Here is a 16,239-nt window from a genome sequence, read left to right as displayed (position 1 = left end):
CAGACATTGGCCCCAAAAAAAGGCTGTCAAAGGCTTCTCACGAACAGAAATGCAACAAAAAACCCTCTTGAATAATCTTGAAAATGTTGATAGCAGCCAAATCCCACGTCATTAATAAACAATATAGATAAAACCCAGAACGAATAATCAAACGAGGGTGTGCCAAAAATATGACACACCCTCCAAAAAAGACGCATACCACTACCAATGTACAACTACTAGTTTTATTAAAATTGCGACATGCAGAAAGACAAGATAATCATAAAATGAATAAGATGCAAAATTTCTTGTTAATGGCAATGACAATACCCAAAATTGATAATAGAAAGCACGGTCACATAAGCTACAGAAAATTGCCAATCATGGCTGAAAATAAGAAATGGACACTTAGCAGAGTTCCTGTACCTATAAAACCTAAAGTTGAAAGGAATAGGAGTGTCACACACAAGCTAAACAAGAGAAGTACTCCTTCCAAGAACATAAACGAAACCAAACCCATATAACTTCTCCTTTAAATCACTCATTATCTCAGGTTGGCTACGGAAAGACAAGGCAAAACCTACATATTCAAGTCTCAATCCCCCTTCTTCCTAAAAGAGCATCCTTCTGTGAGCCTCGCCCGTCCTCCGGTCGGCTGACACAACACCGTCTGGCAATTCCCACAGACCACGACAGTCTGCGAATGACTGAACACAGTCGTTCTGCAATTCCAATCCAAAGACATCACCATAATGCAATGAAAACCCACAAAATACAATCAAGGGAAAAAACACAAACCAAGATAAACATAAGAAAACTAAACAGTAAACTAGAAGATCAAAACTTACATGTTGAAGCATCCTTGACATTTGACATCCTACAACAAAAAAAGATCGAATAAAAATCAGAGAAAAATAAAACCCAACTAACTCTTATTCCTCTTCGATAGAAGAAACCCCAGAATTTTTACATAAAATAAAAAAACAAAAATAGGGAACTTTCGTTCCCTCGACGACTGTGTTTCCGATTCTTTAAGAACAATGAAGAAAGACTAATCAAAGTGAAATCATTACCATGAAGAAAGAGTTCGGAGATTGAACGAGGCGCTTGAGCTTGTGCTTCCTCTTTTCCAAATCCGCCGGTGGGTGAAGCAAATCGATATCGTTCGAGAGCACCTAAGAAGCGACAAAACAGAAGAAAAAAGGAAAATATCAAGACGATGAATCAAATAGCGCAGAGAAAAGATTGAATCTGTAGAGAGAGAGAGAGAGAGAGCAACGCACCATTTTGTGTGGGAGGCGAGAGATCGCAGAAACCCTAGCTAGGGTTTTTTTCTGCCGCAATTCTCAGGAATTCCACCGCTCGAAAGGGAGGAGGGATGAGGGAACTCCAAAGGTATTTATAAGAATAAGGAGGAGGGTGCCTATCCGCCCGATTACGCCGAGTTTTGATCTTGACCGTTCGTTCTCATCCCCCCGCTTTTAGACCATGCATTTTAGGGCTTTCCTATTGGGCCTGTCAATGGATCGGGCGTGAACCCGGTAGAAACCGGGTTCGGGCTAAATTAAATAAAATGGATCCATTTACATATTCAGGGTCGGATTCACAGGGTCTGACTAGTGCATGGAATCAGCTTTGGTTTCTAAATCCGCTATTTCACTATGTCAAAAGTATAAAATATTAAAATTTCACTGGGTCTGATATATGTGATCTATATCCAGACCTGGGTTTGGTTCTGCCTATGCGAAGTCTGGTCGGAAATGGACCTGTATCCATTATCAGGACCTGATTATCAGGCCCGAGTCCTGAGCCACCTGGGTCTGGCACATGTCCGACCCTTTGACAGGCCTACTTTCAGTGGGTCGGATCCAGGTTCAGTATTTAACCCAATCTGGGTCGGGCGTTTACTATTACCAAGACAGGCCAAATCACAGGCAGCCGAACATGGATCCCCATCATATGATATATTATGGGTTTCATCATATGCCTAACCTAGCTGTATAATGGACGGTTAGGATTAGCCCACATTCTTGCCTAAAATATGGTCTAATTTAGCTGTTCAGATGCATCAGTTGGGCAGCCAAGATCTGACATCATATGTCGTATAGGGATGCAAATGGGTCCGATCCAGGATGGAGGTTTCGTGATTTTTTGTTGTTCCAGCTCGATCCGGATCCGACTCTCCCATGTATTTAGCTTTCCGAATCCGATCCGTTAGCATCCCTAATGTGGCCTCCATGCAGGCCAGCCTTTTGTAAGGGCCAGACCAACCCAACCTATTTCTATTTTCTACCAGGCAGCCGATCCCGTTTGGCCGACACTAATCTGTGTCATGCTGGGTCCCGAAAACGGCCTAGACCTGAGCCAATGATGGACTGGATTTGCATATTGGAGCAGAAAACAGTTCAGATCTGGACCAGATGAACGGATGGGAGCTGATCTTAGGGCATCAGAGGTTTGAGGCAGAAATTGACCAGTCAATGAGCAAAATGGCAAATGTGTTGGCTCAGGCTGGATCTGTTGGTAACCTTATGTGATCTGGCCCCGAGTGGGGTTGGCGTAGTCGGGTGGGGCCTTGGCTGCTAGACGGGCAGTCAAGGTTCGATTCCCATGGGCGTCGCCCCTCTGCTCAAGCCAACGTGTAGCATAAGCCTCATGGGCAGGGGTTCTAGCCTCGGAGTTTTACACTGCCGGCACAACGACTGTAGGTATGGCAGGCTGAGCCAGTTAGACCAGGTCTTAGTGCCAGTGTGGTTTCTTAGGGTTGTAAAATCCAAAAAATAAAACTTATGGGATCTGGAGTGAGAGGCTTGGTGTTTCGGATCCAAATACAGACCCACTTGCAATGAGAAAGAAGTCCCATTCATTAGAAATGGATTCGGTGGATATAGGTATTACTAAATCCTACGTAATCAAATATTGTCTAATCATGAAAAAAGAAACACTATAACTAAACCATATATGGACCCAAATCTAGACAAAGGTATTGCTTATCTCTTTCAAAGGGCTTAAACCCAAACCCAAGACTTGTCTTTGATCCATATTTGAATCCAAATGTCATCCATAATTGGACCTATATTCATGTCCACCTATGGGTCCACATTTTGGTACACTATGTTGAAGCCTCAACTTTTAGCATACATTTAAAACAAAGTTCGAACAAATCTAATCCATATTTGGGCACGAATGTTAGTATTGCATAAATGTAGACTTTATTTGAACCAGTGTTGGATCTAAAATGGTAACTTAAATTTGGATTATATTTTCACTACAATAAAATGAAATTTGCTAAACAAAAACAGTTCAAAAATAAGTGTTAGTTTAAAAAGAAAAAACCAGTATCCAAATTCGGTCTAAACATGACTTGAGCATACCAATTTAAATATATTGTTGGTCTTAAAAGAACCAACTAGATTAGATCCAATATGAAGTGGGATGTCCACATATAAGACACTTTTTTTTTGTCTATATCTAAGAAATGACTCGTAACCACTTGAATTTTTACTTGTCCTCAATTAGACAGTTGTTCTGGGTTCTTACATAACGAGTCATTGAATTATTTTTCTTAAGTATGATATAACTTATGATGGATGACTATGACACCATCCAAATGGTAAATAAGTTAAGGAGAATAAGCTATTTAAGGACGACGGGTTATGATGCCTTGTGCCACTATCCACTCTGCCATATCATAAACCTAACTTTTGTTATGACTATCATGATTTTGTTGTGATAAATTAAAAATCCCAAAGAAAACCACTCTGCTAAATTCAAAATATTTCTGTGATCTGTTAGCTTTTGTGAATTTTTAGTTTTTTTTTATTTTTAGATGCATTTTATTTTTATTTTTAAATGTTCGTAGATTTTGCTGATGTTTCCCAAGAGTTTTTTTTTCCCTTGAGGCAAAAAGATCCCAATAACACAATTTGCACTCTGCATCAATCATCAAAGACTTGGTCATGGCTGTTCACAACTAGAACAACTTGACCAAACTTGGGCTCATGTCTACTTCTTGGACTATGAATTCATGGTCCAATGGACTTCCAGCTCAGTTGTGTTTACCTGATTGCTGACTTCCAAGTGAGTCTAAGATAGATACTCATGAGTTCTCTACTAGATTCGGTCAATATTCTTCAAGTGTGCTCATGGAAAGGTGGATTCAACTTCTTAGTTCTTGCATTTCCTTTAAAAAACATCTGAATATCCTGTAAAATTTAGATCATTGACATCAATTTGGTTATACCAACAATATCTTTGACATTTTTCACAGTAACTAATTTACAAATTCGTTTGGTCAATAAGATCTCCCTTATCCCTAATTTACCGCATTTACTTGCTAGAGGTAAATCGGATAACTCCTGCTATTTTACTTTTGCATATTTACTTTTACATTCTCCCTCAAGTTGGTGCCTCTATGTTTAGTAGGCCCAACTTGCTAACAAGGTGCTTGAAGCTTTCTTTTACTTAGTGCCTTTGTCAGAATATATGTTTTTTGATCCTTGCTTGGAACATACGCAGTACTGATGACTCATGCCTCTATTTTTTCTCGAACGAAATAGCAGTCCAATTCTATATGTTTTGTCCGCTCGTGAAATACTGAATTGGCCGCTATATGCATTGCGGCTTGATTGTCACAATATAAGATTGTCAGACTTTCTTGTTTACAACCAAGATCTTCAAGAGGATATGTCAACCATACAACTTCACTTGTTTCTGCTGCCATACTTCTGAATTCCGCTTCTACCGAGGATCTAGAAACAAATGTCTATTTCTTTGTTTTCTTTCTTGATATCGGACAGCCTGCCCAATCTGAGTCCACATAACAGCTTAATTTGATATCATTTTTTTCTTTTAGTATGATTCTTTGCCCAAACGTTCTCTTTAGATATCTTAATAATTTGGTAGATGTTTTCCAATGTTGTTCTTGTGGCTCATGCATGAATTGACTGAATATATCACCGTATATGTGATATCAGGCCTTGTAATGGTTAGATAAATGAGTCGACCAACTAACCTCTTAAAATTAGCTACATTTGTTATTAGATTTTCAGTATAATCGAACTTCTTTTAAGGTTCCATTGTTATTTCTGATGGCTTTGTTCCTAAAAAACATGCTTCTTTTAACAAATCAAGTACATATTTCCTCTTATTGAGGAATATTCCCTATCGTGACCGTGCCACTTCGATGCCAAGGAAATATCTTAATTTCCTTAAGTTTTTTATGTGAAATGTTTGGTCAAGGAACTCTTTCAATTTTTAATAGCCCTGTCATCACTTCCTATTATAATCACATCATCTACATAAACTAAAATAAATATTTCATGTTCACCACGTTTCTTAAAAAATAAAGAATAATTTGCCCGAGATTGAGTGAAACCAAACTTGATAAGAGTTTTAAAAAACTTGGTGAACCATTGTCTTGATGCTTGTTTTAGCCCGTATAGGGATTTATTGAGTCGACATACTCAATTTTTTTCCCTGCCGACGATATCTGGGTGGCAACTGCATGTAGATCTCTTCATCAAGATTTTCATGCAAAAATGCATTGTTGACGTCCAGTTGATGAAGTGACCAACTATGTTTGGTATCATTGGATAATAAGCATCGCATAGTGACTAATTTGGCAATTGGGGCAAACGTGTCATGATAATCCAAACCTTCCTATTGAGTATAGCCTTGTGCGATGAGTCGAGCCTTGTATTGTTTGATGCTTTCATCTTATCTGTATTTAATTTTATAGACCTATTTGGATCCAATCTCACGCTTTTCTCATGGCAAAGGCATAAAAGTCCATGTGTCATTGTCTCTAAGGGCTCGTTGCTCCGTATCCATGGCAAATTTCCATCTTTCATTCTTTAGAGCATTGAGATAGTCCTTAGGTTCTTTATAAGCAAAAATAGCATCTAGGAAAGCATGGTCAGAATAGGAAAGTTTGGAAAAATCTAGGAAAGAAGATATGGGATAATGGGTGAAGGTTGTGGAGGTAAACAATGAATGGCCATAGAGAAGAGCTTGATTACATTTATAATCATATAGATAAGTGGGTTTGGATCACTGCCATGTAGCATGTCGAAGCTCCAAATTATTGTTAAGATCTAAAGAACATATGTCACTAGAGTTTGGGCATGGATTATGATCTTGAACAATCTATTCAAGAGGAAAGATAAATAAGACGTGTCTTCAATGGGATGTGGTAAAACAATGTCACTATAAATTTTGGAAAAATTCTCCAAAAAACGTGTGTCTTGAAAGGGAAATACATTTTCGTGAAAGACAACATCTCGACTGACAAAAATGGTGTTTGTTTCTAGATCATATACTTTATACCCTTTTTGGTCAAAAGGATATCCGACAAACACACATTTCTTGGCATGAAGAGCAAATTTTGAGATGGTCATACTTTGCCTTGGTTCCATAAAGAAGTTCATAAGGTATATGATTAGTTGAGAAAGTAACGGTGGGAATGCGATTGACCAAATAACGCGCAAAACATAAACAACCAAAAATTTTGAGATGGTCATACTTTGCCTTGGTTCCATAAAGAAGTTCATAAGGTATATGATTAGTTGAGAAAGTAACGGTGGGAATGCGATTGACCAAATATGTGCAGTGAGAATGCATTCAACCCAAAATTTTGTTGGCATATGAGCTTGAAATTTAATTGCATGTGCGATTTCTAACAAATGATGGTGTTTTCTTTCAACAATGTCGTGCTCCATTGTCAGAGCGAATTTGTGTCACATGTTTGTTGAATTGAACTTTTATCATTTGAATGAAATTTCACAATATTTCATGTGTTTGAGATTTGTGTCTCATTTAGTAAACCTACGCAACTTTGCTAAAATCATCAGCAATAGTTAAAAATAATTTGGCTCTCGTGAACGATACCATATTATAAGCGCCCTAAATGTCAAAATGAACTAGTTCGAAAATACCTTGAGAATAATTTTCACTAATGGGAAAAGGCAGTCGTGTGAATTTAGCCAGAGGGCAAATTTCACATCTGACTTGATTATTTTGCATCAAATCATAGTCTTTAAATAAATGTCTTAAACGTAAATCAGAAACATGCCATAAATGCATGTGCCATATGTCCATATGATCTTTATTTACTAAAGTGGCAGCTACCAGACTTCCACCATCATCAAGAATGTAAAGTCCCAAACATTCTTTACCTGATCCAATCGTCTCTAAGTCCTGAATTTGGCAAGAAGAAAAAAAATAGCATTATAATTGTAGGATTGACAAAGTTGTGATGTGGATTTGAGATTTATCCTGAAGGAGGGAACATGCAAAACATTATGAAGAATAAGATTTGGAAACAAAATGGCTTGACCAATGTGAGATACTGGAGTTGTTGATCCATTTGAGAGTTTGATGGGTTTAAGATTAGTATATTGTTTAACATTGGTCATTAGAGACAAAGAGCAATACATGTAATTTATGGCGCCAGTATCCATAATTCAATTAGAAGAATAAAAATAAGAACCGTTATTACCTGTCATGTTCACCGTCGAACTATCTTTACATGCTGCAAGAAGGGATAAAAGTTGGTTATATTGATCTATGGTCAACTGAGGACTGGCGGGTTCCTTTGAAACTGAATCGGCAAGTGATGTATTTGCATCAAATTGAGTATTGGAGCATGGTGGAAAACCATGCAAAGTATAACATTTATCTTTTATATGGCCTAGTTTTCCATAGTGATCACATTTAGGCTATTCTTTTTGTTTGAATCGACTCATGTTATTCTTTGGAAATTGAACACTTTTCTCAGTAAAGGTGGCTACATTTTCTTTCATGAGTGAAGGAATATGAACATCCCTCTGATGCCCTTCTTGAAGAAGAAGGTTATATGCTCTATTAACAGTTTGTAGGGAATCTACAACAAGGATATTACTTCGAATCCTGGCATATGACTCATTTAATCCCATGATAAATTAAATTAATTTCTGATCTTGTTTGTAATCAGACAAGGCTTTTGCAGCTCCACATGAACAAGTGTGGAAGGATGAGTTGAGTATTAAGTTCATCTCAACATGTTTTTAGCCTGGTATAATAGGTTGAAATAGACAGATTATCCTGATGGAAAGTAACAATGGACCTTTGTAATCGAAACATACGATATCCATTCACTTGAGCAAAATGTTCATGAAGGTCGCACCATACTTATGTTGTGGTATTGGCATACAACACACTTTCTGCAACTTCTTTGGTGAGAGAGTTAAAAAGCCATGAAAGAACCATATTATTACATCTAATCCATGTGGGAGCATTTGGAGAAGATGGATCTGGTTCAGGTAGGCTACCATCAATAAAACACATCTTGTTTTTTGCTGTCAAAGCAACAATCATAGCCCGAATCCAAAACACATGGTTATCGCCTGTGAGGAGGCTAGAAACCAAAATTTGTCCTGGGTTATCAGAGTGATGGAGATAATAGGGATTGATGGTATTATCAGCAGACATGGCATTACCAGTCATTTGAGAAGATGGCGTTGAGTCGCTGCTCATGATGTCAGCAAATGAAACCACAAACTCCACTGTTGTTCGACAGGTTCAAAATAGAAAAAAAAATTTGTAGTGTTGTTGTCAACCAACTGCGGGTGAGAAGCAGAGATCGTCAACTACTTATGCTGCAATTCTTAATCCAGAACAAAAGTCGTGGTCAGTGGAAAGTTGTGATATGATCTCGATCTGCACAAACTAAATCACTGGGTGGACAGACACATCAGGTAACAAGAACAAACAGACCAAAATTTTATTCTGGTCTTACAAGTAGCCAGGAGACAAATGCAAAAAAAAAACCCAATGATCAGTTTCTGCGATAACCTAAAATGAACCGTAGATGAAATGCTCACTGAATATGATGCTCAGAGTACCAAACAGAGAGGTATGATCCTGCTTTGATACCATGTAAAGCAAAGAACATGAAGATAAAATTGAAGAATAGAAGATCGTGATTTCCATTAGAATGCATATGGTATATATACAACATATAGAGGATAATCAATGCAAAGAAAAAGATACACATTTCCAAATGTAACTAATTTATAAATTTGTTTGGTCAATAAGATCTCCCTTATCCTTGATTTACCACATTTACTTGCTAGAGGTAAATCGGGTAACTCCTGCTATTTTACTTTTACATATTTACTTTTACAGCATAATAGTAAAAATTTACAATTATGGATAGGAACATTTATCATAAAATTCTAAATTATACATAATATTGTTTAAACAGAGTCAATAGACTTTTACTAGTTATTAACTCGTTTATTAACTTAATGGCATGATACACTAAAAAAATTAGAGTATAACACTTAACAATGAAATGGTTATCAAAATAATGTCATTGCCGTTTACTATAATTGCCAGTTCTCAAAATTTCTAAAAATTCAGGATTTTCCTTGCATCCAGCATGAATGAACTTGCTTGAGTCTACCTCTTTGCTTATTTGAGTCCATTGGCTGCTTAGGAAGCTGCCCTTGGCTGGGCCAGGGTTCTCTTTGACAAATATCTGGTTTTCAACCATGTTCAAAATATATTTAAAAATTGGATTTTTATCACAATAAATTTGAAATATATATAAAGCTTGACAATATCATAATACACTCGATACATTAACCTTTTAACAATATTGTTGCTTTGCTGTGATTTTTACCAGTATTTTAATGGAAATTTCCTCTTTAAGTTTCCATTTTCTTGATATTCTTCAAAGTAAAAAAACTTAAATATATCATGGGATTTTCCCTGCTGAGAAATTGCAAGAATTAAATTTGTGACTATGGTTCCAACATGAGCAGAAGTGGGTTTGGTTGGTTAAGTTCAACACTTCAAACTTCAGTCAAGCCTGATTGAGTCGTCGACTATGGAAGACCATGTTTATTGGCCTAACTGGACTAAGATTGCAGGTCCTATTGGCCCAAGCCCATAAAGGACAGAAACCACTAACTCAGTCTAGACGAGTGGGCAGTCTAAGCTGAGACCCACTCAAGGTGTGATATGGCCCGGGCCGAGCTGAAAATGAGTGGTATGTCGCTTACTTTGTGGCAAAATTAAAGTCATAAAAAAGCCAAACATAAAATAGAGTTGCATGACAGCAAACAGTTTTGATTGACATGGGCCTGCTCTGCATCACTTCCATGATTTCCCCCATTGGTTTGGTGTCTAAAAAGTGAAGTTCTTTCGGTTGTCAATCTTAAACTATTAGCCCATTCAGCCACTAGCATTTTAGAAAGATTAGAATGAAGTTAGTGGTGTACAAACTAATCATTTGCTTTAACACATTGTTGGCTACTAAATTACTGATCTGCCTTTAATGAATTGATAACTAAATTACTAATCTGCCTTCAATGAGTTGATACTCAAAGCCACTAGCCTGAGTCCAGAATCAGTAAAATACAGGGTGGACATTGTGGAATCTACTTGATAACTGTGGGACTGACCTATTGCTAGGATCAAGGATTGACACATCATATGTCCATTTATTCTTATGTAACAACAGCTACTAATAGTGGGAAAGAAATAAAATGCAAAAGTAGCAACTTTGATTGAGTCCCAGAACATAGAAATGATACTTCTGTATCATAAGTTTCTCTACCCAAGTTACAAAATCCATTCCACATAAATTATTGTTTTGAACTCGTAAGTTTCTCTACCCAAGTTACAAAATTCATTCCACATAAATTAGTGTTTTGAACTTATAACTCTTTCTACCCAAGTTACAAAATTCATTCCACATAAATTAGTGTTTTGAACTCATAAATCTCTCTCTCTCTCTCTCTCTCTCTCTCTCTCTCTCTCTCTCTCTCTCTCTCTCTCTCTCTCTCTCTCTCTCTCTCCAAACACACACTGTTGGTCTTTGATAGATGGGGAAATTTGGAGGGCAAGAATAGGGGGCAGGAGCAAGCACGAAGGATCTTCATGCCATCTAAAGTGAGTTTGAAGGACAGCAGTCCACTTCAAAAGCTAGTTGACACTTGAATAATATTAATGATGATGACATGAGAGATTCCGACAGTGTAATGTTGATTATACTAACAACCTGTACTGCACTTCTAGATTACTAAATATAGTTAATCATCAGAGACTTCGTCTAAACATATATATACATGTTTGGATGCCTTAGCTTGAGATAGATAACCAGATCAATCCTATGTGAAAAACATAGGCACCCACATCTCAGTGTCAAACCGAGTAGTTCCTTTGTAGTCCAGAGTCTGGTTAAGCAAACCCATTTCTAAGTGATCTGAATTACCCGCAAAATCAAAGTATCTTCGATTGGACAAATCAAGGTTGGGAATAATTCATGTCATCTCTTGGAAAGCTTGACAGATGATGGATGACACTCTCCTCCTCTAGAACACAGGTAAAAGCAACAGCATGGGTGCCGTAACAGTAACTGCATTGAAGCGATCTGCCCATTCAGGCGTTGCCATAAAACACAGCAATCAGTGGTAAGTTTTCCTTCGTTTTCCCTGTCCATGAAATAAACAGCAACACTTCTTGGAGACCAGCTGCTTCACTGTTTCAGAGTCTCACATTATTGCAGGTTTTATCTTTGTGTGCCTCTTTTTCTCTGTCTTCCCTGCTTGAATGCAGCATCAATAACTGAGTTTCCCATGCAGCGCCGATTTGTGTTGTTTTAGCCAAGTGCCTCCCACTTCACCAAGTTCTCTGAAGAGAATATAGGAAACTGTAGGCAGTTTTGGATCAGAATTCAGCCCAAGTTTGCATCATGAGCCCATTTACATTCTAGTCCTTCAGAGTTGGAATGTAAATGGATGAGGGTAGTCATTAGCTTATGAGTTCTTGGAGTCAGAGTTGAACTTTATCGGATAGTTATACCCGAAATTTGTTTGATGGGTTGAAAGTTCACTACTCTATCCAGGAGATTTGACTCAAGTTTCTTGAGCTAATCTTTTTCTTTTTCACGTTAAGTTTCTTTAACTAATCAGTAATGAAACCGTCCTGATATGGAATGACATACTCTAACAAAATGATAGCCTGCCATCCGATTGTCAAAGATGAGCCTCCAGAAACGGGAGTGACATGAAGCACCATCTAATCATATCAGATTTTAACAATCTTAACAATTGAGAGTGAATCACAGATGGAGCACAAAAAGGAATTAACTGCTCTACAGCCAGATCTATTGCAGCCATATAAACAAAGAAACTTTGATTCATTGATTGTATTAGCATGTTCCTCCCCCACCCTGTTCCACTTTGACGTGCAGAGAAAACCCAAAAAAGAGAAAACAAAACAAAACAGATGTTTTCATTTTAACTGATGATTTTGAAGTTTCTTGGTAAATAACGACAGAAGAAAGGTAGATCCAGGTATAGATATGATTTTTCATAACTTCTATTGTATGCAGGCTCATAACAGATGTTCCAAGCGATTTTGCAGTAGACATAAGGGGAAGAAGCTTCAATCTACACAAGGTGAATTATACTAACCCATGCTTATATGTAATCTCACTTGGGAATTGGTGTAAGTATAGGCCTCGAAACAGGCTGGATCACGGGCAGGCCTGGTGTCAAGGTAGGACAAGCCCCTAGCCATGTGGTCCAGTATTGAAACACTAATTCTCTTGGGTTTTCATGAAAGGAATTCAAAGCAAGGAGAGAGAGAGAGAGAGAGAGAGAGAGAGAGAGAGAGAGAGAGAGAGAGAGAGAGAGAGAGAGAGAGAGAGAGAGAGAGAGAGAGAGCACCATATTTGTAGTTTCAGTTCAAGTTAACATTGACTTGTTTATGCAACTACTTTGTCTATTTTTGCAAAACATTGGTGTTAATATATCCTCCTACAGTTTCCTCTTGCATCTCAAAGTGGGCGGATTCGTAAAGCGCTTGCTCAACAAAAGGATACAAAAGTATCAAGGATTGATCTCTCAGACATCCCTGGAGGAGCAGATGCATTTGAATTGGCAGCAAAATTCTGCTACGGGGTGAGCCTGGAGATCACTTCATCAAATGTAGCAATGCTCAAGTGTGCGGCAACTTATCTAGAGATGACAGAAGAAATTGGGAAAGATAACCTGGATTCAAGAACTGAGAGGTACATCAATGAGGCTATCGTCACAAACATACAAGCCTCTATCACAGTCCTCCATCAATGTGAGGCTCTGCTACCAGCTGCAGATGATGCTAAACTCATCAGCAGATGCATAAACAGCATTGCTTCAAAAGCTTGTAAAGAAGAGCTAAACTCAGGATTGTCGAAACTGGAACGAAACAGCTCTACCAAGAAAATGAATGAGAAGCAGATAACTGTTCCTACCAATCAATCAGACTGGTGGGGAAAGAGCCTCACAGGACTTAGCATGGGTATCTTTCAAAGACTTTTAAATACAATGAAGTCCAATGGACTAAAACAAGACACAATCAACAAAATCTTAATGCATTATGCACACAGCTCTCTGTTTCCCCTCAGAGCTTCCTTTAACAGTAAAGAAAGGCTCAGTGAAGCAGAGTTACAGAAACAGAGAAATCTGTTTGAAGCCATTGTGGGCTTGTTTCCTGCACCTTCAAGGACCAACGTGATTCCTCTAGGTTTCTTGTCGGGATTGCTTAAAACATGTCTAGCAGTGGATGCAACTTCGTTATCCAGAATGCATCTAGAAAAAAGAATGGGAATGCAATTACACCATGCAATACTCGATGACATACTCATTCCTGCAAATCTTAACAGCAATAAGTCACCACAGTTCGACACAGATGTCGCTCAAAGGATTTTCACAATCTTCCTTAGTTTGAATGAGGAAGTCAAGGAAAACAATAGACTATGTGATGAATCTGACAGCTTCATGGATGTAGAGCACAGCTCCATCACGAAAGTATCAAAGCTGATGGATGACTATCTCACAGAGGTCGCAAGAGATCCAAATCTTTCACTGTCAAAATTCATGGCCTTGGCTGAACTGCTGCCGAGCCATGTACGAACATTACATGATGGACTTTATCGGGCAATTGACATCTTTCTGAAGGTATATAATATGTGCAATCACACTCTCAGTCCATGTCACATATATCACTGATATTTTGAAAATAGTGGCTGATACAATACACAGAAACATGATATTTTCAAATTATTGCTAATATTGGAACGTCACATTTTTACCACAATCTTAATGCAATAAAACAATTTTGTAATATTTTTAGATTCTTACATTTTTCATATGTTTTTATATTTTTACATATGCCAAAATTTTCTTGAAATTTTTGCTAAAAAGATTAAATTCTTTACAAAAATAGTGAGAGTTTCCCCCACCAAGATTTTCTGATTATCTAACATTGATCTCAATACATGCAGGTGCACCACAACATTAAAGAATCTGAACGCTACAGACTTTGCAAAGTCATCGACTCCAAGAAGCTGTCTCGTGAAGCATCTACCCATGCAGCACAGAATGAACGGCTTCCAGTGCAAATGGCAATTCAAATTTTGCATCATGAGCAAATCAGGCTACGAAAATCAATTGAGGAGGACCGTGATTTATGCATCGGATCAAGTCATTTTGATAGGCTCCATATATCTAATATCATAGGCTCAAGTGCAGTAAATTCTCCAAGAGACAGCTATGCATCAGTAAGAAGAGAAAACAGAGAACTTAAGCTTGAGTTGAGCAGAATGAGAACACGGCTAGCAGAGCTGGAGAAAGATCACATTTCTATGAAAAATGCTCTTGTCAGACAAAACCCAGAAAACATCTTTGCCTCTTTTACGAAAAAAATGAGTAAACTAAACAGCCTTTTCCAAGCAAAAGGTAAGCAAGATGACCGAAAAAGCCGAAAGCTATTCTTGTTCTGAAATAAATTATTTATCTAGTCCCAAAAATTTGAAGTTACCAGTGCATCAAGAAACAATTTTATGAATTTTGAATAAAGTTCTTGATCTGAGAATTTATTATGAGTGCATAAAAGTGTCAAGTAGACCTCTATATGGTGGACTCTGTTGACAATTCCAATTCCTGAATGCTGCCAATAGTAAATGTAGCAAGTAGCTTTAACAAGATGTTACATGTTAAACTTCATAATCTTAATCAGGTACTGCCAAAGGTAAACACAGAGTAAACTCTAGATGCTTACAGAAATTCACTGGATAATCCATATCATTTTTAAATCTAAAAATTTTCATGCATCTAGCATCCATATAGCATATGTTCCTGTGTATGCATTTTGTCAAGAAAAAGAAAAAAGAAAAATTTTGATAATATAAGAGCTCATAAAGTGTCTAGTCATCCATACTTTTATTCTAACAGCACCAGAAGGATAAGATCAGCTGAATATTCTGCTAGCACTTAGACTGGACTATGAGGCTCGAATTATAATAGAAAGATAATGTCACAAAGTTTTGTGGTTTTAAAAATTATCCAAATAAAGAAACCACACACCAACACCATCAACAAAACGTATTTCCCTCAACATGTTGTTGGCTGAATAAGACATAAAACAACTATGTACAATCACTGTGGACATGGAATGAAGATTTCTGCACTATGTCATTTTATAACTTAGAGATTTTCATCAAAAACTTTATGCACAATTCATTATATTGTAGCAATTGTATTTGTTTATGGATGCGCTTCAAATGTCACAATCTAGTGCTGGACATCGAATGAAAATTTTGAGGCAATATTTCTGCCCTATGCCATTTGATGTAAATTTTCCATAGGAAAAAGCAACCCTCGTTCATATATCAAATGGTTTAAACCTAGCAGGTGAATCAAAAGACTTCCAGCTTACAGATATCAGAACGTCAAGAAATTCCTTTCAATGAACCAAAGTTTGACCTCATAACAGTTGGAGACAAGTTTCATGGAAACCAACCATTTCCAAACTAAAAATTTTAAGAAGACATGAAGATAAATGACATAGTAGATGGCACTACCATATCATTGAGATTTCAACTTGATCGCCTTTCATAATAACTTGTGATTAATAAAATGCATAACATTATTTCCCTGCTTCCCCTCTATACACCTTTTTGGCATTTATAAATTGATAATTAACAGCTTTCCGTGCTTAGATTTCATAAGTTATTATCCATTGTAAGCAGCAGTAACAGGTCATTGCACTGACTTGAAACTACCATGACGGAACTACAACACTCGCTAAAACCAATCAAAAATTGGCAGTCAAACAACTAAAATTTACAGCACAAATAAGCACAAAAAATTTCTGGCATATCTGATATAGCTTTTCGCAATTAAGCATAAACAAGAAGAATGAGCCAAGTCTACCCATTTCAAGTCA

General features: G+C 37.4%; 2 protein-coding genes across 2 annotated transcripts; one reads left to right on the top strand and one right to left on the bottom strand.

The window, feature by feature from the left end:
* Positions 1-283: 283 nt before the first annotated feature.
* On the bottom strand, positions 284-1,356 carry LOC149851558 (small ribosomal subunit protein eS27y-like). The gene is made up of 4 exons (XM_090001400.1): positions 1,263-1,356; positions 1,053-1,154; positions 828-856; positions 284-701 (listed from the first exon to the last, which is right to left on the bottom strand). The coding sequence occupies exons 1-4, from the start codon at positions 1,263-1,265 to the stop codon at positions 575-577; spliced, it is 261 nt and encodes an 86-aa protein (XP_089857526.1). The 5' UTR covers positions 1,266-1,356; the 3' UTR covers positions 284-574.
* A 10,008-nt stretch (positions 1,357-11,364) lies between these two features.
* On the top strand, positions 11,365-14,794 carry LOC149851557 (BTB/POZ domain-containing protein At1g03010-like). Its single transcript, XM_090008685.1, has 4 exons — positions 11,365-11,438; positions 12,362-12,428; positions 12,795-13,970; positions 14,297-14,794. The coding sequence occupies exons 1-4, from the start codon at positions 11,365-11,367 to the stop codon at positions 14,792-14,794; spliced, it is 1,815 nt and encodes a 604-aa protein (XP_089864811.1).
* Positions 14,795-16,239: the final 1,445 nt, after the last annotated feature.

Source organism: Nuphar pumila, chromosome 1 (assembly GCF_984573655.1).
Source record: "Nuphar pumila chromosome 1, dmNupPumi1.hap1.1, whole genome shotgun sequence".
In the NCBI taxonomy this organism is placed as follows: Eukaryota; Viridiplantae; Streptophyta; class Magnoliopsida; order Nymphaeales; family Nymphaeaceae; genus Nuphar; species Nuphar pumila.
Note: the sequence above shows the minus strand (reverse complement) of the source record. Positions and strands in the feature narration are given on the sequence as shown.

Coding starts and splice junctions, on each gene's coding strand:
- LOC149851557 (XM_090008685.1), top strand. CDS start 11,365: ATGGGTGCCGTAACAGTAACTGCATTGAAGCGATCTGCCCATTCAGGC. Junction 11,439..12,361: donor ATAAAACACAGCAATCAGTG/GTAAGTTTTCCT, acceptor TATTGTATGCAG/GCTCATAACAGATGTTCCAA. Junction 13,971..14,296: donor CAATTGACATCTTTCTGAAG/GTATATAATATG, acceptor CAATACATGCAG/GTGCACCACAACATTAAAGA.
- LOC149851558 (XM_090001400.1), bottom strand. Junction 857..1,052: donor CTCCGAACTCTTTCTTCATG/GTAATGATTTCA, acceptor TTTTTGTTGTAG/GATGTCAAATGTCAAGGATG. Junction 702..827: donor TGTCAAGGATGCTTCAACAT/GTAAGTTTTGAT, acceptor TTGGAATTGCAG/AACGACTGTGTTCAGTCATT.